Raw genomic sequence first — 25,588 nt, 5'->3', positions numbered from 1 at the left:
TGTGCACACATCAGCTTGGAGCCACCCACTGTGGAAGGGCTTTGCTTTCAGCACTGAAATCTCTGGTAGCAAGAGTGTGACTGCCCAAGGATGGTCAGACAGAAAAGTTCCCTTAACATCTGCTCCACGATCTTGCTGGGCACAGAGGTGAGACTGACCAGCCAGTAGTTTCCCCGGTCCTCCTTTCGTCAGTTTTAAAAATTTAGGGTTCCCATCACTGGAACTTGATTGGACTGCCACAACTTCTCAAATATGATGGGTAGTGGCATAGCAACTTCATCTGTCCTTCGGGACCTGTGAGTACACCGCATCAGGTCCCACAGACTTGTGCACCTTTGGGTTCCTTAGATATACTTCATCCTGATCTCCTACAACTGGTTCTTCATTCTCCCAGCCCTTGCCTTTGCCTTCTGTGTCTGGGAGAACTTGCCAGTGAAAACTGAGGCAAAAAACTTGTTGAGTACCTCAGCTTTCTCCATGTCCTGGGTAACTGTATCTCCCATTTTCTCCCAGAGAAGACTCATATTCATCCTAGTCTTCCTTTTATCACTGGTGTACCTGTAGAAGATTTTCCCATTGCTGCTGATATCTTTGGTCAGCTTTAATTCTATCAGAGCTTTCCTAACGTGATTCCTGCTGCTCACTTTCTCTGCACTTCTCCTAGACTGTCCTTGCTTCCACTCTCTGTAAGGCTTCCTTTTTGTGTTTGAGTTTGCCCAGGAGCTCCTCATTTGTCCGGGAACGCCTTATGGGATCTTTTGTCTGATTTCTTTATTGTTAGGATGCATCACTCCTGATTTGGATGAAGATGCAACTTGCATGGGCACATAGTAACTCAGTAACTGAGAATAGGTGCAGGATGAGCAGAAAACTCAGTGAAAAACTAATTTTAACAGGTATCAACTGCAGAGATGATTTTTAATGAAGCACAAAGCTTTATTCTAACATGTTTTGCTAGGAGAAATACTGTCCTGGCAGTATATTCAAGTATCACTTTGCTCTATATGAAACTCACAGAGGAACTTAGAAGGGGGCCTAACATCATCCTAAATAAAGGTTATCATTTGATCAAAAAATGCTTCTCACGATCAGCCTTATGAGCAGATTGCTGTCTGTGGATACTTTGCTGAGAAACACACAGCACTGTTCTACCACTTTGAGGACAGTCTCTTCTATGCTAGCCCAAAGCAGGGCTCATACTGAAAAATCTCAGAATAACTTCTTCCTTCTCTGTGTAGTTATGTAAGGCTTTTTATTAAAAAATGATCTTTCAACTCAGGCTTACAGTGATAATAGTATAATAACGGTGTTTCCAACAGTGTGCAGCTCTCCCCAAGAGACATTGGAAGATATTTTGTCAAATTAGTTCCTCAACATACCTAAGTCTGGGAAAAAAGCACAGATCAGTAGTTGGGCCTGTGCCCTTCTATCCTAGTGGAGGCTGGAATAGCATTTCTACCAATAATAGCCTCAATCAGGCAGTTCTTGCTCAAAAGAAAAGTCTTCCTCAAACTCTAGACAAGACTTCAATTACACAATCACGTATGATTTTGGCTTTAAGAGTCTAGATGGTGCGTCTTGAATGAAGAAGAATGAAATGGTTTTAAGCCATTTTCTGAACAGGAGTAGAAAAGAATGCTATTGAGTTTTAAAAATGAGGTTAACTTCCTCTGCAGACAACAGAACACAAAGCCACTTAAAATATCTGGTAACTTATATAATGCTTTTTTAAAACTTTCCCTGTTCGATCCAGCTTCAACTGGGGTATGTACTGAAGTCAGTGGAAGTCTTTTTGCTGACATCAATGGGTTCTGAATTAGGATCTCATTGCTTGCAACCCAGCTTGTGTGCTACATTAATACAGAAATGGGTTTTAACAGTTTCTTTCACCTAACAGTCTCCTGAGCTGTGCACTGAGACACAGAGGGCTTTTTTATCCTCTTTTTGGAGAACAGTAAGGCATGGCATAGCAATGGCTACAGCATGAACTGGACTTTGTGAGTGGAATTTCCAAAAGGCAGAAACAGCTTTTCAGAGAAAAAATGTTCTCAAAGTTTTCTCCAAAACACACAAACAAAAACAATTACAGAAAGCTATTCCAGTAACAACCTGGATTAGGAACATATAAATCATAATAAGAATATGAGTGTACACGGTTTGGAGAAACTGGGAAAGGGGACAGAAGCAGTTTTGGACAACAACTGACATACAAAGAACTTTACAGGTTGTACTGTGCTTAAGAAATAATATCTAACTTCAGTACTTCCATCAAGCACTTTGAATGGACACACATTCCAGCTTGGTATAAATAAGGTGATAAGGGACAGGAGTACTGCTGTCATCCTGTCACTCACTGTCCCCTCACCCTGGAATCATACAATTAATACTGCTTAGCTGCACAGGGGAATGTTCTTATAAACTGTGTTCTGCCCATAACTTCAGGTCTATTTAAGAAGATGAAAGTAAACAGAGTTTTGATTCCTCTAGCTTTTTAAAAGAAAGAATCTGCTTAAGCACTCTTTTTATTCACCTGGGAGATGCCTGCTTTCATACTATCCTTAGTGGACCAACAACACATGAAGATTATTGGCTTTCAGACAAGAGGTTTTAGACTCCATCAGGTCCATTCACGGATTTGTTTATTAAAACGGTATTTGTATTGTTTTACTGATATCAGTTTGGATTAGAGGCACTGTTTCATTCCCCACAAGGACAGAGAGCTCTTGCTCCCTCACACAGCCATTCCCAGCTTAGCTCTGGAACACAGGGCAACCACAAGCTCTTGTGGCTGGTGGTCATGCCACCCAACCCTGAAAACCATAGCTTTGAATGCAGTGTGTTTTGTCTCTCCGAGCTGACCCACTGTACCCAGTGTACCACCAGCGGTGGGTACTGGCTCTCGTGGCCACATTGTAACAGACCCCAGCAAAGAGAGAAATAAATTACTTTGACAGAAGTTCTCATACTGAGCCATTTCCCCAAGGATATATTGAAGTGGCTCTGAAGGGCAGCATAATGGCCAACACCACCGTGGGTGAAGATAGCTGGAGCTGCAGACCTCCAGCTTTTTGTCAAGCATGTGCTGCCTTTCATAAAGCACACGATGTCTTGCCTTTACGGGATCAGAGTACACAACGTCCCCCCTACACGGCAGAGAGAGACTACATTAAACACACATCCATGCATCCAGTGCTAATCTGTCCTTCGCAGTCCTGCATGTGTTTATTCATTCTCTCACCAAAGTCCAAACTTGTATCCTCAACTACATGGGAAAAGAATAAATCTCAAGAGGTGCTGCCCTGAATTCCTTGGAATGGCAGTCACTGCTGCCTGACTGAGGATAAGTCATACACCAGTGGATGTGTCCAGAGGGGAACCAGAGAGAAACAATACAGAACACAGGAAATACATAGTACTCAAAGCCAAATGAGAGAGAGAGAGCCAAAGTCTGTGCAGGAATATACCTAGACAGCAGTGATCAACTGATCCAAATTTATAGCTAATGTGTCTTCATCGTCTCAATTAAATCCCAACTTTCATAAGCAGGCCTATAACAGTGATGCTGGATGCCCAGAACTTCACAGTCCATCAAACTCTCAAGTAACATTTCAGATGCAGTGAAAGAGAGAACCTGTCCAACACTGAGAAAAGGATGTAGGAATGATGGAAAATGGATAAATGGAAAAAGAAGAGTTCTAAACATCTGGGGAAGACATTCATGCTTCAGCATGTGCACTACCTTGGATATGAAACAAGATGAAGCGAGCTTCTATTAACAGCTTATGGAAAAACAAAGGAATCTTAAAACTCCTCATCACAATCCATAAGAAACAAGCCTGAAGAAATAAATCAGTTGAGGCTTCAGCTCTTTCACGTAAAGTGCAGCTTACTCAACTAATCAGAATTTTCCCTCAAACACAGTGAGCAAGGCTTAATTAGGAACATAATGTAATATATGAACAACATTTTGTTAAAAATACACTGCATATGCTGAGGAAGTCTGATTTTTCATACAGTGTGACATACAACAAGCACTGAACCAAAACACCACAGAAGCATGTGGTTTATGCTATCCAACTGGACTACCAAACAACATTTAACATTGAGAAAGTACTGCAGATCTATAGTAGAGGATATCTAAATGCTCCTTTGCAGTATTGCCACAATGACTGCTTTTCTTCCATGCTACTGCAGCCATTACTAGAGAGCTAGCAACAAAAGTCATAATCAAACTTCTAAACCTCATTTGGAAAATATATATTACCTTTTTAATTATTTCTTCTTCTCTGTCTTTTAATCTAGACTTCATATTGACCCCAGTTTTGTATTTTCTTAGCAGCAAAAAATTAGAAGTAACTCTATTCAAGTCAATAAAATTATTGCAACACGAAGAAGGAATCAGCCATCTGCAAAAAACAGTCTAACAGGTAATTTTCCACAGACAGCTCTTACCATAAAATGGGTACAGAAACCAACACCGTGTTTATCTAACACTATGTTTTATCTAACACTGAAAGTAAACAATTAACGCAAAATGGACAATGCTTTTAAAGACAGGTCCTCCATCTGTGCCCTTTATACATAATTATTTTCATCTTAGTAAGCAGACAAGAAAGACTACCGTCAAATTGTAGATGGAGCCTATTCGTCACACAAAACAGGCAGCTGAACATCTCTATTTATTTATGCATTATTTTACCTTTTGTTCCCCCCTTGGAAAGCATGTGGAGTCTATGAGACATTTTCATGCATCATTTCCTCTAGAACATCAAGTCACCTCCTATGCCCTCAGGCAAACTTCTCCTATCTGATCTCAATAACTGTCTGTATCAAAATTATTTCTCATACCTTGTGTAAGCAGCTGGAGGTTTCGGACTTCTTCTCTCACCTTCAGCTGAAGGACTTGCTGCAGAATGTGCTGTCGCAGGCTTTCCTGGGCAATGCCCATTCGTTCAAGCTTTTTGTCAGTAAGTCTCAGCAAAGCACGGCCTGGAAGCAAAAGCCAAAGAAAAAAATCACCCAATGACTTCCATTAGTGCAATAGGCTCACTCTGACACGATAATTTGCTACAGAAAAAAAATCTCAGCCCTGAAATACCTCATTCTGAGAAGATATGGTTCCATCTGTTACGTACTCCCCTACTGTTAGAGATTTATGTGCTACTCCTCCCATTTCTGTTGTTTTTCCGTACTATTTTGGTGCTTTGTGAGATACAGGCAGGTAAAACAGGTATCTTGTGCCATTTTAAACAACCAGTTGCTGTTCTTAAGGGCCAGTTGGTCTTTCATGGATAGGACAACACCCGTAAGTCTACAACTGACAAAGGTGCCTAAATAGACTCTCACCTATTTTCAAATATCATCTTAAGAAATGAGTGAAAACCAATGACCATGGGTTTTACAAATTAAATCAATTTAAGATACACCAAGGATGAATATTGTTGCAATTCAGATATGTCTGTAGTTTAGCAGCACCATTTCCCAGGATGGTTCTGGACTTCTTGGTTCAGCCTTCCAAAACCCTCTTAACATCAATCTATCACAGCAAAATTGGAAAACAGACCCCAGAGATTTCTATCAATTATATCTAAATCATTCCCAAAAAATATTTTGTCCAACTATAAAAAGACTTCTGCCCAAGTATAAGGATCTCATGGTCTCTGCAGGCATTTACTCCCAGTTTGTGACCTATATTTATTATTAGGTTAATGTTGAAACAGAGTCCCAGGCAGATTGTAGCTGCTAAAAAAAAATCAATCAGTCTACGTTCTCCCAACTTTGCTAGTGGAACTCTGACTCCATCTTTTGGGCATGGCTATGCTATAAATAAACTGGAGCAAAGCTGTACACTGGCTGAGCCAACAGTAAGGAAGTGTTTGAACCAAGCAGAGAACCAAAGCATCAAGCAGAATTTTACCGTAGGAAGGAAACCAAAACTTACTTTCTTTGGTCTTCCCCACTGCCGTGGGGTAGTACTGGGAGGAGTGTTGTGCAGCCCTCTACTGACTCTTGATTCCCACTATATACATTTGCTATCTAAAGGCGCCCTGGCCAATAAAAACAAATCAAACTGGGCCTACATTGGTACTACCTTGAAAATGACAAGTTTGGTTCACTTTTTTAAACAGGTTCAACTTTTTACCTCCTCTGTTTTTTAATTGTTAAAAGTCCCTTCTTTGACTTCTCAGGCCTTATTCTGAAACCAGAAGAAGATAGCAAAGAGCAAGTCATTCCCTCTGCAACGCAGCAAACCCTGTGTTACCATTACTGTGGCTTTTGGATGAATGGTACAATTAGCTCATTAAAAAGTGTTACTCAAAACAGCAAGGTAAGGCCCTTATTCAACCCTTTCCTTACAAAATAGCAAGGAGAATTTTTATAATTATTTTAATTTAAAAACTTAAAATAAATGCCAAAAATTTAAAGGGACACAGAATATCTGCCCGAAACCAAGGAGTTAGCAGCATGCCTTTCACAAACATGCCTTTCACTAGATTTCATTCACAAGCAGTTCCGTAGGATCTTGATATGACACAATGTAAAATACTGAGATATCAGTATTAATAAAGCAAAATGTTATTGATCAGATAAAAACAACAGTATTCACAGATTTTCTGCCCTTTTGTGTCTCTCAAACACTACATGCTACAAAGCATAACCTTTTGATTAGGAAACCTTTCTTTGAAATCACAAACAAGAAGAATTCCAAGGGTTAATGTAATAACAAACTATGGAAATTAAGTCTCTTGCAGATCAATGCCAGCTGCCCAATTCCCCTGCTGATAAAGGCAGCAATAATGACTTCAATTTTTACATTGTCTTATCACACTGAAACATCTTAAAGCAATTTATAAAGGATGTACAACACTTCATGAGTACGGTTGGTAACGTCAAATTAGAAACTGAAAGCAAAAAAAAATACAAGATACCAGTTTAAAGATACATGCTAACATACGTGTTATCTTAGGGCAGGGAGTCAGCAGCAGTAATGTGAAAGGACAGACAGAGGCCATGCATCTCATCCAGTGCCCTCCACCTCCTTTTGGCCACAGATAAAGTCACTACACTTTCCTTCCTCTGAGCAACTCCTTAGCTCATACTGAAATAGTTTTTCTACCCCAGCTACTGCCTTTGGAAGTTGAGTGTGCACAAAACAGAGATGTCTCTTTTCAACTCTTGGCATGCAAGTTCCTCAGCAACTTAGGCTCAAAGCACGATGTTATTGACTCATACTCTCTGTAGCAGCTTGCACAAATTGCCTTAAATTAACTCTTTCTTGCACCAAATCCAAAGTGACATGTTGAGGCAGTGATGAGGTGAGAAAGCAAACATCTAAATGTGGCATTTCAAGAATGCACTAAGGGATCTGAATGTGAAAATTCAATCCTCCCCATACTTTCTTCCCCCTCAACACTTAGAACAACAACATCCAAGCCACAACTGGAATAATTTTCATTCTGATACTAAATCATGCCTTTGGAAAGATATTTTTAGTGCCTGGACCAGTCACTAAAGCCAATTAGACACTAAGGCCAAGATCCTGACAATCAGCTAATGATTTTCTATTACCTCCTGTATTATGCATATCTGAAAGAGTAATCATTTTGTGCTAAGAACTCTGTTATTGAACATCAAAACCAACTGTCCAGAGAATTTGTGGATTCTCTGTCTTTGGAAGAGCTGAGCTGCACTTGTCCCTGCTTTGAGTAGATGATTGCCAGAGGTGTCTTTCAACATTATTCTGTGAAATAACTGCAAGAAGGATCTTGATCTAAGGATCTATTTTCTTTTAAAAAGCTAAGATTTACAAAGGAAATTATTAAGGCTACACAAAAGATGGCCACTTTACCAAGCAACATGGTTAAACAGAAAGACAGCTATGTAGTAAAAATTGGGGGGAGACTTTTAATTTTCAGAGAGTACAGATATAATATATTATCAAATGCAGAATATGTGATAAAAGTAACATTTTCTAGGAGTATACACTGATCTTTGCTAAGACACAAGTAGAATAAACTGAACTACCATTGCAGGAAAATTTCCCAGCACTACAGACTGACACTACCTCTTGGGTATAGAACTACCTGCCTAGGAGAGAACAGGACTTTTTTTCAAAAGCACCTAAACTAAGAGAACCATAAAGGTCCCAGTGACAAACACCTAGGCCTTGGTTCAGGCTAGTTGTAAGGCTGGAAACCAAATGTTTTAAACAAAACTCCACAACTCCCTCAGTAATTTTACACATCTTTTAGCACCTAAAGCACAGTCCACTCATACTCAGGGCAGATCAGCCATGGAATGCTCTGAGACACCCTGAGGGCAAACACAAAATATAAAACACTTTCCATCTTAATAATAGATCGATGGCCTAATTTTTTCTAATATGACTTAGCTGCTGCAGATCTCACTGAATCAAGTCAGGATTAGATGAAAATTTGAATGGAGGGAGAAACACTGCATGCCACAGAATATTAGCATGAGTATAAGCATTAGTTGAATGAGGCTGGCATTGGCCCTTGAGCAAGGAAGGCAGCACAGTCTGCTCTACCTAATCAGAAATGCTCAGACCTTCCTGCACTGGTACATCCTGCTGCTCTTCCCCCAACTGCCAGTCCACAGACACAGAGGGACACGTCACAAGAAGCCTTGAAAGAACACTTGTGATGCAGACAAAGGGACAGGTAAGAAATGGCTTATTTAACATGGGGAAAGAACTGAAGAAATACAGGGAAACAAGAACACATAGCTAGTAAGAGGCTGATCTGATACAAAACCCTGAAGAAAACTGAGTAATTTAAAACTGATGAAAATGATAAACCACTAGTGGGAACAAATGATGGTGTGAAATATGGCCAAGACAGGTGACATTGTCTTCTGAGTACAATATGAAAGGTATATCTGATTATCAAGAAAAGATGTTCAGTTTACTTACCTTCAAAACCTGAAAAAATGGGAAAATGAGAGTCACTAAGCCCCTAAATGATGTAAGATGAAAAAATTTTCAAGTTTATACTTAAATGCTGCAAATGCCATTTCATTCTTAGTTAATAGATAATAGTATGCTTCTCCAGTTTTTCAAATGTGGTGATTTTGTGTTTACTTGAAATAGTCTGATCACAGCTTTTCTCTTGCTTAAACAGGCTGATTGTTGGCTTCTCTTGACTGCAGTGCTTAAAAGCAAGCCTCCTTGGACATACCACATAAGAAATTTCCATGACAGAGACACAGACATAAATATCATCGTTTAGGTGCTAGTGAGACACAATTATAAAACTCTCATCATATACTCAGGCAAGAATGCAAACAAGAATGGGCAGAGAAAGAGGCTATGATTTCATAGTGAGGAACAGCAAAATTATGAGAGGAGGCAAGGAAAAGGATAGTCCCCTGCAGAATGAGAATAGCCTCATGATGGCGGTCAGGGGAGATGAAGACAGGGCAAAGAGAAGAACTATTAAACTAGGGAACTGATTTGAAAAGAGAACAAATGGATATTACACAATTGAGGATGCTGAGTTCAGAAATATATTTTAAAAGAAACAGCACAAACCAGAAATCAATTCAATTTTCAGAGAAAACTTGGTATGACTTCATGATGCTTCTCTGGATTACCTATCAAATCTCCTACAATCCTACATTTTCTGCTTTTCCAAAGAGAATTTAAGAGCCAGTCTCTCCTTCTCATCCCAGTCTCATCACTAGTCAACCAGACACATCAGTCACTTTGTCATCAATGACTTGTGGCAAATCTACAGCTTTTCTTGCAAAAGCAGTTAGATCTGTTTTGTCTTACTAATCATTTTAGCCCTAAGACTAATGCAGACTCTTGGTAAACTGCAGCTGGCATTACCATCGTCTTTGTCCCCCTTCAGATTCCTAATATGTCGCTAATCAGGGACGACTTACTTGCTTTAAAAGTAAAAATGGATTCATTTTTCATCAGACTTACCATAGCAGCAAACACCTTATTGATCTACCTGCACAAGGGTAGCTGCCAGTCTGGGAGATTAGCTCCCAAAATTGCTATTAGCACCTGCCTGGTACTTCTGATGTGATGAACAAATATCAGCTGGGGACCAGCTTAAATAGATAGGAGACACAAGGGATACTGGTACAGAAATAAAGAAGAAGGAACAAGTTTCTAATGATTTAGACCAGGAGGAGCAAAGAAGGCTATTTAACCTTGAAGAACATTAAAGATCTCCAGCTGATGAAGTTCTCCAACATCTGAGACAGCATTTTTGTACTTTCTCATCCTGTTAACAAAAGCAGTAAACCTCCATGAGGCCATAGGAATTACCTTATGGTAAGACACATGAAAGGAAGAAGCCAATGACCCCAGTATGTCTCCAGTGAAAGCATAGGAAAGCATAGGAAGGCTCATGTATCAGTTTGTTCATGTATCAAATTAGCTTTGGACATGCTTTTATTTGTTAGCACCATCAAACATGATTCTCTGTCTCCTTCTCATTCATTATTTGCTGGATCTGGATGACACATCCACTCTGTTAACAGAGTTTCTCAAAGAAAGCACTGTGATACTGGTCAATAAATGTCTGATCAAACTTGAAAAAGCAGCTATATAAACAAAGGCACTTTCTGAATATTATCTGCAGCCCTTGTCTCAACATCATGTCTGTTTATACTTCTGACAAGAGGAAATTTACTATTTTTACTTCTGCCAATAAATCTACAATAAAACAATTTTATTTCCATAAAACCCCTCCCAGGTCACACCATCCTGTCCTTCCTCCACACTTCTGAACCAGAAGCATGAACAGAATATGAAAGAAAAATAACTCAACAGAATCTTTAACTTAACTGCATTACCAAATATAAAACCAGGAACAACGAAAACACGGCTTTGTTTCTAAATTTGTTTCTGACAAACTTAGTAGGATGTCAGTGTTGCATCTGCGAAGCTTTTAAACTCAGATTACTTAGTTTGATGTAACTTGCTCTCACCTTAGTGCTGCCTTTCCCAATTTCCTCTATATTTCGTCTCATACCTCCTGTCATTTTCTATTCTCTTAATTCTGTTACAGTCCTGTGAGCTATATATCTCCTGTTCAGTGATGGTCTCTGAAATTTCAAGTTAGGAGATATCTTTCTGACACTCAGTTTTCCTTGCCTCTTCCCAAGGATGTCTCCCAGCTAGCTACCCCCAACTCTTTCTCCCCAGGCCACTCTCTTGGAGGCTTACACAGGCTCAAGCATGTCCATCAGCCCAGTCACAACCATGTTGGATTTATGCCATTGAACAAAACGAAAAAACCTGCGGTAATGGTGAAGTCATGTAAAAATACTGAAAGACAGTGAGTTAATAGAGCATGGATCTGGAATATACAATTTAGGAACTGCAACTTAAAAGTATGCTTATTTACCCCTGGTAGATACTTCCGGCCAAGTAGCTAAAAAGAGTCCAGGTACCTTGAAAATTAACACTGAAGATGAAAATCCTAACTCATCTCATAAATAATGCAAGCAATTCCTGCTCCTTGACTTACCCACACATTTCCAAGGAAGTATTTAATTGTATACTTGGTGTGGGAGCACCACACATCCTTACACCATACAATCATTTAGGCTGGAAAAGACCTCTCAGATCAACCGTTAACCCAGCACTGCCAAGACCACCGCTAAACCGCGCCCTAAGAGGCACAGCCACACACCTTGTAAACACCTCCAGGCATGGTGACTCCACCACCTCCCTAGGCAACCTATTCCAGTGCTTGACAAACCTTTTTGGGAAGAAATTTTTCCTAATATCCAATATAAATTTTCGCTGGTAGGGCTGCTGTGACCCATGTGCAGGACCTGGCATTACACTTTGTTGAAACATACATTTGACCTTGGACTATCAATCCAGCCTGTTCAGATCTCTTTGTAGAGCCTTCCTGCCCCCCAGCAGATCAACACTCCCACACAACTTGGTATTGTCTGCACACTTACCAAGAATGCCCTCAGTGATTTTGTCCAGATCATCAATAAAGGTTTTAAACAGAACTGCTATAGATACATAAGAGCCTTAGTTATAAAATTTTGAATTAATTACTCTAGTGTCAAATGATTTACAGCTGTATTCAAAAATATCTTCATTCTAAGACGATATTAGAATATCAGTCTTAATACAGAGAAGGGAAGGGGTTAATGAGAGACTATGCACCATGTTTACTGGAAGTGGTTCAGTAGGTAATTTACTGTACTGATGGGAACGATATTGATTTCTTACAAGTCTTGAGTAAAAGACTGTTAGATGATTCTGTTTTTCAGATGAACATATTCAGCACCTGATGATTTTAATAGGAGGAAATAGTAATAACTTGAATTCCCTTCTGAAATATAAATTCAGACACAAATCATATTATAGTACTTTTTAAGCGTACTGTAAAATGTGAGACAACCATTTTTAGTGCTCTCAGGAAGGACCCAATAGGACCCACAAAGTAAATTAAACATAAATGGATACCTTTAGCAGGCAGTCTATAAATCCACATTGTTTGTTGTGTATACATCTGCCAACCTACTTCCTGGACATACAAAATTATATATTATCTACAGCTATATATAAAGATAATACAGACATATAATAATGTGCTTTTATTATATTGCACATCATATTTTTAAAGAAAAAACCTTAGGACTATTGTTTGTGGGTACCTGTGTGCTAGATTTATGGCCCCCTTATTCAAAAAAACATCCTCAAGGTCTTTCCTGTTCATGATGGAGTGAGTGAATCTGTCAACACATTTGATTTTTTTCACCATCAGCAGGACACACAATTCTTCAATTCCTAGTTAATATAATGTTTCTCCCTGCACAACACATTATGCACTATATATCCCATTTCTTTATTAATTTTTTAAAAAATCACATTAGATCATTCTTGCTGGCTAGAGTCTTGTTAATTTATTAAGGAGTAAACATACATTCATATATTATAATGTACAGCTTCTACACAGAACAGATTAGGAAAGGGAAAGATAATTTGGAAAGCATTAGAACTGACTGAAGTCTCAAACAAGAACATTTTCTGCAACTCCTAATGGTGGAGCTTACAAAAATCAGATTTCTTGCAGAAAAAAGGGATCATTTATTACCACAAGAAAAATAACCATACAAACATGCACACCAGAAGACCCCAACACTCATTAATTGAAGTGACCAACCCAAGTGGAACTGGGAAATCCCTGAAATCACACATTTATAAGCAAAATCTTTCATTGTTTTCAAGCACTGGGTCAGGCTGAGGCAGAGCTCATTTTCCCCCCAGCAGCCCACAGAGCCTGTGCTTTGTAGCAGTAGCTGGGAAGCCACTGAGAACAGTGTTTTGGCTACTGCTGAGCAGTGCTCCACAGCATCCAGGCTATCTTTCCAACACTCCTCCCCACACCAGCAGGTTTGGGATGGGCAAAAGTTTGGGAGAAGACATAACCAGGACAGCTAACACAAGCTGAGCAAAGTGATATTCCATACCATATGACATATGCTCAGATATAAAAGCTAAGAAATGGGAAGAGGAGGAGAGAACATTCATTATTTTACAGTGTTTGCCTTCCAGAGCAACCACTACATATGCTGAAGTACTGCTTCCCAGGAAGTCACCAGACATCACTTCCTAATGGGATGTAGAGAATAAAATCTTTGGAGTTTTTCCTTTGCTTAAGCATCACATTTTATTTCAGTAAACTGCCTGTATCTCAGCCTACAAGGTTTTTTCCATCTTATTTTCTTCCCCCGCCTTGCTGAGGAGAGGAGTGATAGAGACTTCGGGGAGCACCAGGTGTCAAGTGAAGATCAACCCACCACAGTCACACCTCAGAAGGAGATCTTGGGGGCCATCTGACTCATTCTGCTGGGGAAAGCCATCCCTTTTTCCTCCTGATTACTCTGCCACACAGCATTTAGGCAAAAACCTACACAAAGAAGTATTCGAAACACATTTAATTCATTTTCTGAGTTTCTTTTAATGCCAAACTTGTGGGAAGCAAGGAGGACCAACAGAATGTGAGCAGACAGCCTACTGTACTGCATTGCAGAAGGTTTGTGGGCCATCAAAGCTCCAAGACAACAGAATCTGAGAACTTACCTTTTCTAATAAGATTTTCTGATCATTGTTTTGTTTAAAAGAAAAATATTAATAAATTAAAATTTTATTAAATATTAAAAGAAGATTTCATATCACAATGCTGAGGTACATACAGTATTAAAACACTCCCCAGCCTGTATCCCCAGCTCTCTCCTGTTCCACATTGTTATCTCCAAGCAGCTTGCAGTGATGCTTTCTTCCACACCCATGCCAGCTTAATACTTCATTTTTTTTAACAAAATGAAATTGAGAAAGGTTTTTTGTTAATATTCATGAAGTTAATAATTCATACTAATAAAAATGGAAAATTAAAAGCAACATGCTCATAGGTTAAGCACTATAGACTTCTTCAACTCTCCTAACCTGAAGGAGGAACCAGCTACATGTCTCCAGATGCATGTTTTGCTCTAGCATTTCACCTTGGGGGCTTTAATTAGAAGCCTAGCACCTATCAAGTGGCACACATCACCTTTGATAGGCCTTGAACTTACTGTCTATGCTGCCCATTTTATAATCTAGGGAAAGATCATTTTCCTGTTGTAAAAGTTACCTCTACTCAATTATATGCACTTAAACGTCTTACAGGCACTAATCTGTTGCTGCACTGCTGGCTCGGTAGTACACCAAACTTTGCAGAACTCCTCTGCATTTCTTCCAGCCTTTATTTACTGCAGCTGTGAGGAGAATTGGGACATAAGGATTTTATTTGGCTGCCCTCTTCCTTCTATTTAATTGTTACACTTGACCTGTAAAACACTGTGAGACAGTCATTTTGGATCAGAAAAAAACCCCAGATACCTAAGCAACAAATTACTGTACCTAGTTTTCACGCAACTCATCCCTGTAACAGAATCTAGACTTGATTTTTTAAAATTCTGTATTCTATACCCCAAGCATTTGGCTCAACAATAGTATTAATAATTATGATACAAAACTAATGTGCAGGAGCCTTACCAGAGGCTGCAGCCTAGCGCTGCGGCCCAAACAGAACGTACAGTCCAGCTCCTGGCTCGCTTGGGTCTCATTCTCCCAAGCAAAAACAAAAGCTTGTTTTCCATTACAAAGTGCAGGAAAACACGGTGTGACCTTTTTTATAAAAATAACTGCTATAGCTAGGAGCAAGGAAGCTCTTCCAAAGAGAGGGAAGCTCTCGAGCTCATCATCAAACTCCCTGCAGAACGCGCCCAGGCCCAGCTCCTGCTCCAGGCCGAGGTGAGGCTGCACGGACCTCGCTGTGACGCACTTGGCAATCTCTGTGCAGGGTGCTTGGGCTCCAAACTCTGTCAGCTGCCAGCCTCTTTCCAAGACCAGACACAGAGAACCCACTCCAGCCCTCCCTTTCCTACTAGGGAACGGGCCAATTGCCCAGGCAGGGGCAATATGGGGGATATGAAAGCAGGATCTGAAAGTCCTCAGGCTGAAGGGGAAGCCAGACTTTTTTTCCCTTCTGCTTTTCTGCTCAGATTGGGACAATTTTGGGTAGGCACTGAGGTAAATTCATGGCTGAAATAAAAAGGGAAACAGGATGTTCAGGTGCCTCCAGGCTTTTTCAAAAACCACAAAAGGGACTATTCTGGATGATAATTTAGGAGTTCACTTTTCAATCCAGAGCATCACACCTAGATACCGAGTTAGGCATAATGGGATCTGTGTGTGTCATTCACTCTGGCTGCTCAGCAGCAGATGTCTGAAAAAGAGCTTGGGACAAAATACTCTCTTATTCTTCAAAAGCTTGTAATTTAGCAACTAATTAACAAAAACAAAGTTGGCTAATTTTAGCTACAGCTGAGTCTAAGGTTAGTGGATGGCTTCCAGTGACTATTGCAATACTTGGAGCTGCCTGTGAGAGGAATCTCACCAACGTTTTAAAATGGCAGAATAATTCTGCCATTTCTGATGTGATTTGATTTAGCAGGAAGGGGCAAAACAAGAAAAAAGTGCTGCAAGGTAAACCCAAACTAATTAAAAAGAAACACTAGTTAAATAACGAGGTTAATTCACAATCAGAGCCACCTAGCAGCGAAATGATTCTGATTCTCAGAATCCCTGTGGTCTTGAAATGAAGGTTTGGAAGAAACTGTTCAGAGGAACTCAGGTTGTTGGGGTCTGTACAAGAGGAAGGCAGCAGTACTCGAGGGCTCTTTATCTCTGCATGAGATCTACCATTTGAAAAGGCCTTGGGAAAAAAAAGTGTGGGGAAAGAGTAAAAGAAAGAAAAGGAAATTTATATAAATCAAACAAGTACCAGTAAACTCCCAAACCTCAGGTAATATGCAGTGGTTTTTTTAGCTTTATATTATATTGCCTTCCTGATAGCTTCAGTGGGGTTTGTTTCCACTATAAATTAAAATTTTCCTTTCAGAGAGAACAGCAAACATTAAATCATTGTATTATGTATGAATCTTCAGTTGCACCTTGTTTTTAAGAAAGAATATATGGAGAGAACACATTTGAATGCATGATATGACCCACCTTTAAGTCTTTCTTTAAAGAAGCACTGAGTTGAACAAACACTAATCAACCAGTAAAATCAGATTAAAGAAAAAAGTAACAACTGTGGCAAGTGAATGTATTATAACCCCTATCAACAATTTGCCTGTAATAATTTATATAGAGGAAAAGACTGGAAACTATCATCACGGAAATTTCCTACAGTAATACTGCAGACTAACACTCACCCAGTGAGCAGATGTCACACTGTTTAAGCACAGTGCTTTTACCCACAGAATATGCATTAGGAACCAGTGACACACTGGTTAAGTGCAGAGCAAGATACTTTACTGATGCAGAGAGAGACTATTCTGACAGGCTGAATGAAGGTGCTCTCACTCATTTCAGTGTTCAAACAAAAATATGCAAAATTATTTTTCCACTGGTTTACACACACACATGTACAAAGAAAACAGAGAAGAAAACATCATTTTCAGCCTGGCAAAACTTTCTTAAACCACAAGAGTTTAGAGAATGTTTTCTGAGTACTGAGCCCCAAACTGAATCTTCAGTCAAGTACTAAATTGTTTATCATCTCCATTCATTAGCTTGCACTCAGTCTTCAATACAAAAGCCAAATCATTTTAGGGTTAGTTTCAAATATTATCTTGGCTATGCACAAAAGACCATTTCTTGTTTCTATGTTATAAATAAACATTAGGCTTAACTCTCTTTCCTGGGTTGTAGACGCATGTCTTGTGAAACTCCACAAAGTAACAATGTTGACACAGCAAGAGCTGAATAGCAGCATTACAAACAAAAAAAAAAAGTGACAACAGATATTATGAAATTATTTACTTCATCTTCCAGTGTATAATTAAAATTCTAAATCAAATATCCAGACATACAGATATCCAGCAAATACTCTTCACTCAATTCCTTTATATTTCTTTGTAATGTTCTCCTTTGAGTCATCTTTGCGACACACATTTTATTTGGTTTTCCTCACCAGCTTTTTTCTGTTTTCTTCCCACTGGAACAAGTCCTTTTCTGCAGTTTTCTCAAACTAAAAAGCTTCCCTGGTTAAGCTATATGTGAGCACTGACAGTATGAATTCGTGTCAATACTCCTGAATTAAATCAGCTGGATGATATGTAGGATCACAGCTGTCTATAGATCGAAGTATCAATTACAAATCCTTTGGCACAGTTGCATAAGAAGATGATCTAAATCAAGTTATTTCCAGCCGGCTCCCAAGCAATTTTCTGATGACCTTTGAAGATGGGCAAACCAAGATTCTTCCTGCAACATACAGCAAGACGTGGGTACTCCCAGTCATGGCCTCAGGCCATTGTATCTGCTCTCAGCAGCCACATTCTACTTAAATGATCTGGATAAGATCACATAAGATCTGTTCATAATGATGTAAGAAACATTTTTGTTATTCAGTGAGCAAGACCTGGGATCCTGGTGAATACCAAGCTGAATGTAAGCCAGCAATGTCCCCTTTCAGCAAAGGTCAGCAGTTTCCTGGGCTGCAGTAGGACACAGCATTTCCAGCAGGTCCGAGGAGGTGATCCTTTGCTTCTGCTTGACCCTGGTGAGGCCACATCTGGAATACTTCATCCTGTTCCAGAATCTCCAGTACAAGAGAAACATAGACATACTGGAGCAAGTCCAACAAAAGACCACAAAGATGATTAATAGATTGGGGCATTTGTAAGGTAAGGAAAGGCTGAGAGAGTTGAGATTGCTCAGCCAGGAGAAGAGAAGGCTCAGGTGGAGTTTTCCAACATGTGTAAACACCTGACAGAAGGAATAAAGAGATAATGGCCACAAACTGAAACAAAGGAGATTCCATTTAAATATGAAGAAGCTTTTTTGAGTGTGCTTTAACACTGAAACAAATGTTCAGAAAAGTTGCTGAGTTTCCATTCTTGGAGATACAACAGACGGGACACAGCCCTGGACAATCTGTTCTAGTGGGCCCTGCTTTGAGCAGGAGGTTGGACAAAATGACCCTCTCAGAGGTCCCTTCTAACCACAGTGACTGTGATTCTATTCCATGAAGGTACGGAGCAGCAAATCAGGTGGCCTGAACTTCAACAGACTTGGCAAAGTCACAACTAGCAGGTACTGAATACAAAAGTCTTAAGTAATTATACTGAAGTATCTAACTGAAATGTGCAAAACCAGGAGTCAGGTGAAAAAATACCTGCCTACATGGAAACTCCCTCAAAATTGTTTAGATACACATGTACACCACCTGCAGTATCCCTCAGCAGTAGCAGCACCCAGATATCGGATTTCTCTACAGAAAATGCAGTAAGTAGAAAGGCTAGAAGGGCGGACTTGTAAAACATGAAGGATTTTTCAGGCCTTTGAACCTCACCTGATGTCGCCCATTCTGAAAAAGAAGACTGCATCTGGTTCCAAGAACATCCATTCTCCACTGCTGCCCACCCCATTAAATTAACTACTGCCATCAAGGTCTAGCCACTGGGACTCAGATGTTTGTACTACCAAATTATCCCTTAGATTTCATGATGATGGTACTGACGTGGACCACCTAACAGTTCCTCAGAAACTTCCAGGTATATTTCAGGAATGGGGGCTATTTCCCACAGATGGCGTAACACAGCCATCCTGTCCTTAGAAGTAAGAACCCCTAGCAGCATGGGCACAAGTTGTCGTAATTGCTTTCTAATTAGCCTCAATGTCAAATGCTGTTTGAGAAACATCACTGACATCAACACAGCAACATTACAGAGCCAGAAGTTCTCTTGTCAAAACCCAGCCAGCTCTATTAACACAGTACATCTGCTGCATAAGGGTTTGTTCAATCTTAAAAGACAAGAAGACTTCCAGGATTCATTCACTCTTACTGAAAAGTGAAAGTATAAGCTGGTTTCTCAGAAATCAGAGGTGAGAGGAAAGAAAAATTACCTCCTTCCTAGTGAATTCTATGTGTCCATTGGCACAAGCCAGAGCAGCTGGAAAGTATTTCCTCTTCTGTTTTTTACCTGTTCTAAACTTTTAAATTACTTGGTTCTCTCAACAGTGAAAATTATGAAAAGCAATGGAAAAGAGATATCTAGTAAAGCTTTTAATGACTATGGCAATTTTATTTAATTTTCACTTCTAGGCATTTTAAGGATTCTGATGATAAGGCTTTAGGCCTTGTCTCAGGTCTTATGAGCAAGTTGTTCCAACATTTTCCAATATATTTCACCAGAAATGAGAAGGAGAAAGAGAAGAGGTGTAAATGACTGGGATACTGTGTTTGAGGAAAGCAACACATTTCTTCAAGGAATGCTACTTCTGTGAAGTCCTGTAAGAGACAATGTGTGAAAAAGAGCCCAAAAAGCAGTAATGTCAAGTCCAATTTTGGATTACTTCTGAAGGGCAACATGCTGCATATCACATTGTACAAGTCAGAAGAGCTGTCAAGGATTTTTACACATATATTCTGCCTGATCCACAGGGACCATTAATTATAGTTGTAGGGTGTGCCTATGTCAGTTCACTTGTAATTCTTGGAGCATCCTTAATGTCTTCTGCAATCCTGACCTCTAAGCCAGTACTGTTTCTCAAGCACTGTCAGGACACATGGAAAAAATGCCATTGGCTTCCTCCCACCCGCAAGTACAATTAGAGCACTGGCACAGTCTCCACAGGAACAGCTTTACAGCAAGGACAATAAAAGATCCTGGAAAAGAACACTGACAAAAATCTGTTGTTTCTAGAGATATGCACCAGGTTTTGGTCTTTACCTAAGCACAGTAATTATTGGGACATCATTCTAGACTTGGGGTAAACACTATGTGGTCAAAGTAAATCACCTTCCTACAACTCCGCAGAACACCTACAAAATAACTTCCCCAGCAGTACTGGAAAAGAGGAGGTAAGCATCTCCTCCTTGCTAGCTAAGAGCCTCCTCCTGTTACAGAGTGGCTGGGTAACAGAAGACCTGCTACAGGACTGCTGTAAGAGACAAGAACACTACTCTGCTGTCAAAAAAGTGGTCAATACAAAGACAGCTCCTAATGATTTGTTCTCTCAGTGTTCCTGAATGGTACAAATCTGTTAATAAGAAACGTTGCCACTTCCCACTTTAAGTTTTTAGATTCACCACAGATATTTTCATCAAGCTTTAAAGCACCACTCTGATCATCTGGAAAGGTGATGAAAGAGGTTAAGAAGTACCACACTGCTGGGACTTTATAAAGGTCCTGACTTACACCCACAGACATGCTGACAACAAGAACATTTGCATCTACAGAGAGAGAAGCATCTCCTGAGATCACACTGGATTTTCAGCATTTTGGGACTGTCAATCATTCAATGCACTCCCCAAGTTTGCAAAACCATTCACTGAACCCTTGCCCAGAAAAGAGAATCAATTCAAATCTGCCTTAACAAGTCCCAGAACAATCAAGGAAAATGTTTTTTCAGAGAGCAGCTAACCAGGCTCTTAACATAGAAATGTTTCTTGCTATGACTGACTTCTGCAATGCAAAAAAGAGTCTTCTGAAAGCAAGACACCTGCACTTCAACATGCAGTATCAGATCATCTCAGTTACATGAAACAGGCACTATGAAATGCAGTGATTTTAAAAAGAGAGAGAGAGAGACAGACTCAGGAGGGGTTAATGGGAAATCTATGTTCTTAGACAAGAAATTTTAATTGTGTGATAAAGTAAAATGTTGCTCCTGTATGCTGTGGTGATCTAACCCCAGCTGGCAGCTCAGCACCTGTGGGATGGCAAGAAGAACGAGAGAAGGAAAAAGCCTTGTAGGTTGAGACAGGAATGGTTTAATAATTGAAACAAAGTAAAGTATAATAATACTAGTCATAGCAAAATATACTACTACTGCTACTGATGATAATAATTGTAACAAGAAAAAATAAAACCCAGGACAACAGGTGATACTCAGTACAGTTGCTCACCACTCGCTGACTGACACCCACCTCATTCCCCAGCAGCAACTGGCCCCTCCTGGTCAGTTTCCCCAGTTTATATAATGGGCATGATGTTTCTGTATGATATGGAATATCCCTATGGCCAGTTCATGGTTGTCCTGGCCATGCTCCCTCCCATCTTCTTGTACAAACCCTCAGGGGCAGAGCTTGAGACACTCCAAGTCCTTGACTCTGGGCAAGCATTGCTAAGCAACAACCAAAATATTGTGTGTTACCAACATTACCCTCCCACTGAAACCAAATCACAGCAACGTACCAGTGATGAAAAAGGAAATTAACTTTATCCCAGCCAAAACCAGGACAACACTTACCTACATGAGTGTAAACTCATACAAAGTGTAACACATAACTGAGGCATTCACGCTCTCATTTATGTTGTACTGCTTCCATTTTAATGAACTGTTACGTACAAATTATTTCCACATAATTCTTCTTCTGTTTCTTATAGGACCTGCTTGGATATTATGACAGTTGTGCTTCAAAACAGAAAGAGCGGATTATAAAACCATCAAATGACAAATACAATGACATGTCAGGATATTATTTATCATTTTTAATAATAAAACCTCAATAGTTGTTCACATTAAACCATTTTTATTGAAGAGTCCTAAGGCTGTCCAAAGCTAGAACAGCATTTGCTTAAGGAGGGTAAATTATTTCTCTATCAGTTACATTTCTATCTCCTCAGACTGATTCTGCAATGAAAAAAAGCACATGAGCTGTTGCCAGTACCTTTCCTGAGGATCTTTCAACCAGGTGATACTGTTATTTTTTTATCTTTTATTATCATTTTTGGATTGTGGTAAAAACTCACACAGTGGTAAGACAAGTATAACTTTTCTCAGCTTTCTTATCACAAAAAGAATTTGCATCACATCTAAATGCTACATTCAGTGTGGCAGGAAGGCTCTAAGTACGTAATTTCTCCTTCCATTAAGTTCTATTTCTACATAGCCTTCAATACTTACAGGAATTGGAAACATTATTGGTTGAGGCAGAGAGACGCAGTCCAGGTTTTTCTTGTTCTAACTTGGGCTCACTAAAGATGTCTATTGACTCCACATGCTTCAGCAGCACACGGGTTTGGGTAAGAGTTACATTATTCACACTACCACAAGGTTTGAAAGCAATATGGCACCTCTAACATAAGATGCAGAAGATTTTTAAGTTGGAGCATGACACCTCTCACTGTACTGTTGAGAGACAATAGTCAATATACTGTGACCACAGTTATTCCACTTACAAAGGCAAAGAGCCCTGGCTGCCTTGCTCGGAACCTGCCTGACTGCTAACTTTATAGCTCTGTTAAACTTCTGCCTGACACCTGGCAAAGATAAAGCTCCCCTCTCCAGGGGTCAATTACACTGAGCACTTCCAGTACATGACCACAATACAGTTGCCTGAGGCATGACTGGGACCAATCAGCACAAAGATATGTGATCTCCCCACAAACTTAAATCGCATGGGATGGTCACAGTTGCACACAAATACTTAAAACTGGAGATGAATTCCTGCCTGGATGCCGCTGGAGCAGGAGAGAACACGTCAGTCTGCACTGAGCTACTGCATTATTGGCTGCATGGGTTATAAGGAACTACTTAGAACACTTAGTATGCTTGCAAGACGCTTACTTTGTAGAGGGCAAATCCAACCCATGTCCAAGTTAATCCACTTCCAATGTGGTCTGACAACCAGATGACACGCAAAGTTTAGTCCCAGGGCTTGTTAGTGCAACACAATTTGAAATTTAGTTAAACTAATTTGTTATCCATGTTGGGCCACTGTAGTTGCAATCAATTTAACGACTTCTCAATACAGAGGACAATTACATGACTCGTCACTGTGGTTTACATTAAACAAAACAAGTTCAATATTACAGCCATGATTTTGGTCCAAGATCAAATTTGGCAACTTCACTTTTCTGCACTCAAGAAAGCCATTAATTATTGAAAATCAGCTAGCTACATGCTTGTCTTTTTTAAAATCACATATTGGTCTAGTATTAGCAAGTCCTCAAATTCTTTGGGAAATCTGTTCAATCATTTTGATATATTTTTGAGAGATAGTATCGAAAGATACTGTTTCCCACAGTCTCTCACTACCAATTACAACTGCAGGTTTGTATAAGCAAGTATTTCAGACTACAGTTGTTCATACTGTTCTTTTACTGGGGGTTATTCATTGAGGTACAGAATGGATCCAGCACATCAAAGCTTTTGCTACACAAAAGTGTTAATGGCACTGCAGTTTACAGCGTTTTTCTGCCAGATGGATGATCATATTGGTGTAACAATTCCCGGCAATTCTTGCAAGTCAGCAATAGACTGCACAAGATTTAGTGGATGTTGTTTAGCTAGAGCTTGCTTACATAAAGAGTATGCAAATAGTTGCTTACTACTGAAGGATTCACTCAGACGAAATGTAAAAAAGCCATATTCTACTTTGCCTTACATTTTCAAGACTACTATGACTAAAAAGAAATAAAGTTTCCGTCTTTTTTCTGTAAGATGTATTCTCACATCTGGCATTCCAGAACAAGCAATAAATGTTCAGATACTGTAATTGTTATTTTACTGACAACTAACTATCTCTCTAATAAGGAGAAAAACAAACAAACAGAGAGTCAGCCCTGAAGCACACCTGGTGAAAATAAACAGTCTGTCAGGGAAATGAAAGCCAGGCATCATTCATCAAATTCAACAAAATAAAAAGGCTCTGTGAGCTCTTCAGAAGTGGTGTCTCTGAAGGTCAGAACTGTATTGCAACAGTAGGAATCTGTAAGTAAATACTGCATGCTCTTCAAAGCTAACTTCCATCAATGTTGACAGAAATATCTCAATCTGTGGTTGTTCAGCCTGTAGAAGAGAAGGCTCCAGGGAGACCTCATTGCAGCCTTTCAGTACTTAAAAGGAGCATATAAGAAAGACGGGGTCAAACTTTTTAGTAAGGCCTGTTTTTTAACCTAAAGGAGGATAGATTCAGACTAGATATAAGGAAGACATTTTTTCAGTGAGGATGGTGAAACAGAAGGAACAGAGAGGCTGTAGATGCCCCATTCCTGGAAACATTCAAGGTCAAGGCTGGACAGGATTTTGAGCAACCTGATCTAGTCAAAGATGTCCCTGGCCATGGCAGGGGGGGTTCGACTTCTGAGATCCTTATGGGATGACCTTAAAGGGACTCTTACAATCAAAACTATTGTATGAATCAAGCATCACAAACCTGTATCATGTATGAGAAGTGAAAGAGGCTCACAGGAGCATTTTGGTTGCATTTTCTGCTCATTTAGGGAATTTTCTGGACATTAGAGTATATGTGCCATCAGCTAACCCAGAAAATAAATATTTAAAATAAAATAATAACTAAATAGCAAGAAAAACAACAAGCTCAAGGGGCACACAGTTTTCTAATTCATCAGCCTGGGTGTTTGTTTGTTTTTGTGTTTTGAGGTTTTTTTAATACTCTTATTACTCCCTTCTTTAAATATTCCTCTCTTCTAGTACAATACACACCACCACCACCACCACATGCAAAGTCAGTGTTAAAGCCGCACTGCTCAGATCTCAGCAATCAGGAAATGTCAGCTTTCAGGTTCCACGTCCTTTATCCATACACATTACCACAGAGATTTGGGCTATGTGTTCAAATAATAATGTGTTCAAACTGTTGGAAGGCAGGAGGGTACTAGGAGGGAATATGCTTGTCCCGTATTCACACTCCCTCCTAAGCATTACCTTTGGACAGAGAGGATTCTACTCTAGGTGCATCCTCAGCCTGACGTAGCACACTCATAACTAGAGCTACGTCACTGCTTATAGACACATATAAAACAAATGTGAAAACCACCTATACTTAGTTTTTAGAGAGAATCCATGAAAATCATTACACTCAGAAACTGCATATACAACATATTATGCATAAGAAGTACAATTTACTGCTAATTATTTTCTACATAAGGAATGATAATGCATTTCTAGTTTGAAAAATTCATTGTTAAATAAAGCAATATGAGAAGAAAATGAAAGCTTCCATAAAAGTATACAACTTGATCCACAGAATTGCAACAGTCCCTCTAAACACACATT

At 39.6% G+C, this 25,588-nt stretch overlaps 1 protein-coding gene across 3 annotated transcripts in view; it reads right to left on the bottom strand.

The window, feature by feature from the left end:
- Positions 1-25,588, bottom strand: part of SAMD12 (sterile alpha motif domain containing 12) — a 169,383-nt gene that overhangs the window by 80,680 nt on the left and 63,115 nt on the right. For all 3 annotated transcript variants that reach the window (XM_040066988.1, XM_040066961.2, XM_040066977.2), the window contains exon 4: positions 4,849-4,989. In XM_040066988.1, coding sequence (XP_039922922.1) covers positions 4,849-4,989 — 141 coding nt within the window. The remainder of the gene's footprint in view (positions 1-4,848; positions 4,990-25,588) is intronic.

Source organism: Hirundo rustica, chromosome 1, assembly GCF_015227805.2.
Source record: "Hirundo rustica isolate bHirRus1 chromosome 1, bHirRus1.pri.v3, whole genome shotgun sequence".
Classification (NCBI taxonomy): domain Eukaryota; kingdom Metazoa; phylum Chordata; class Aves; order Passeriformes; family Hirundinidae; genus Hirundo; species Hirundo rustica.
The sequence above is the reverse complement of the archived record's forward strand: the minus strand, read 5'-3'. Positions and strand labels throughout refer to the sequence as shown.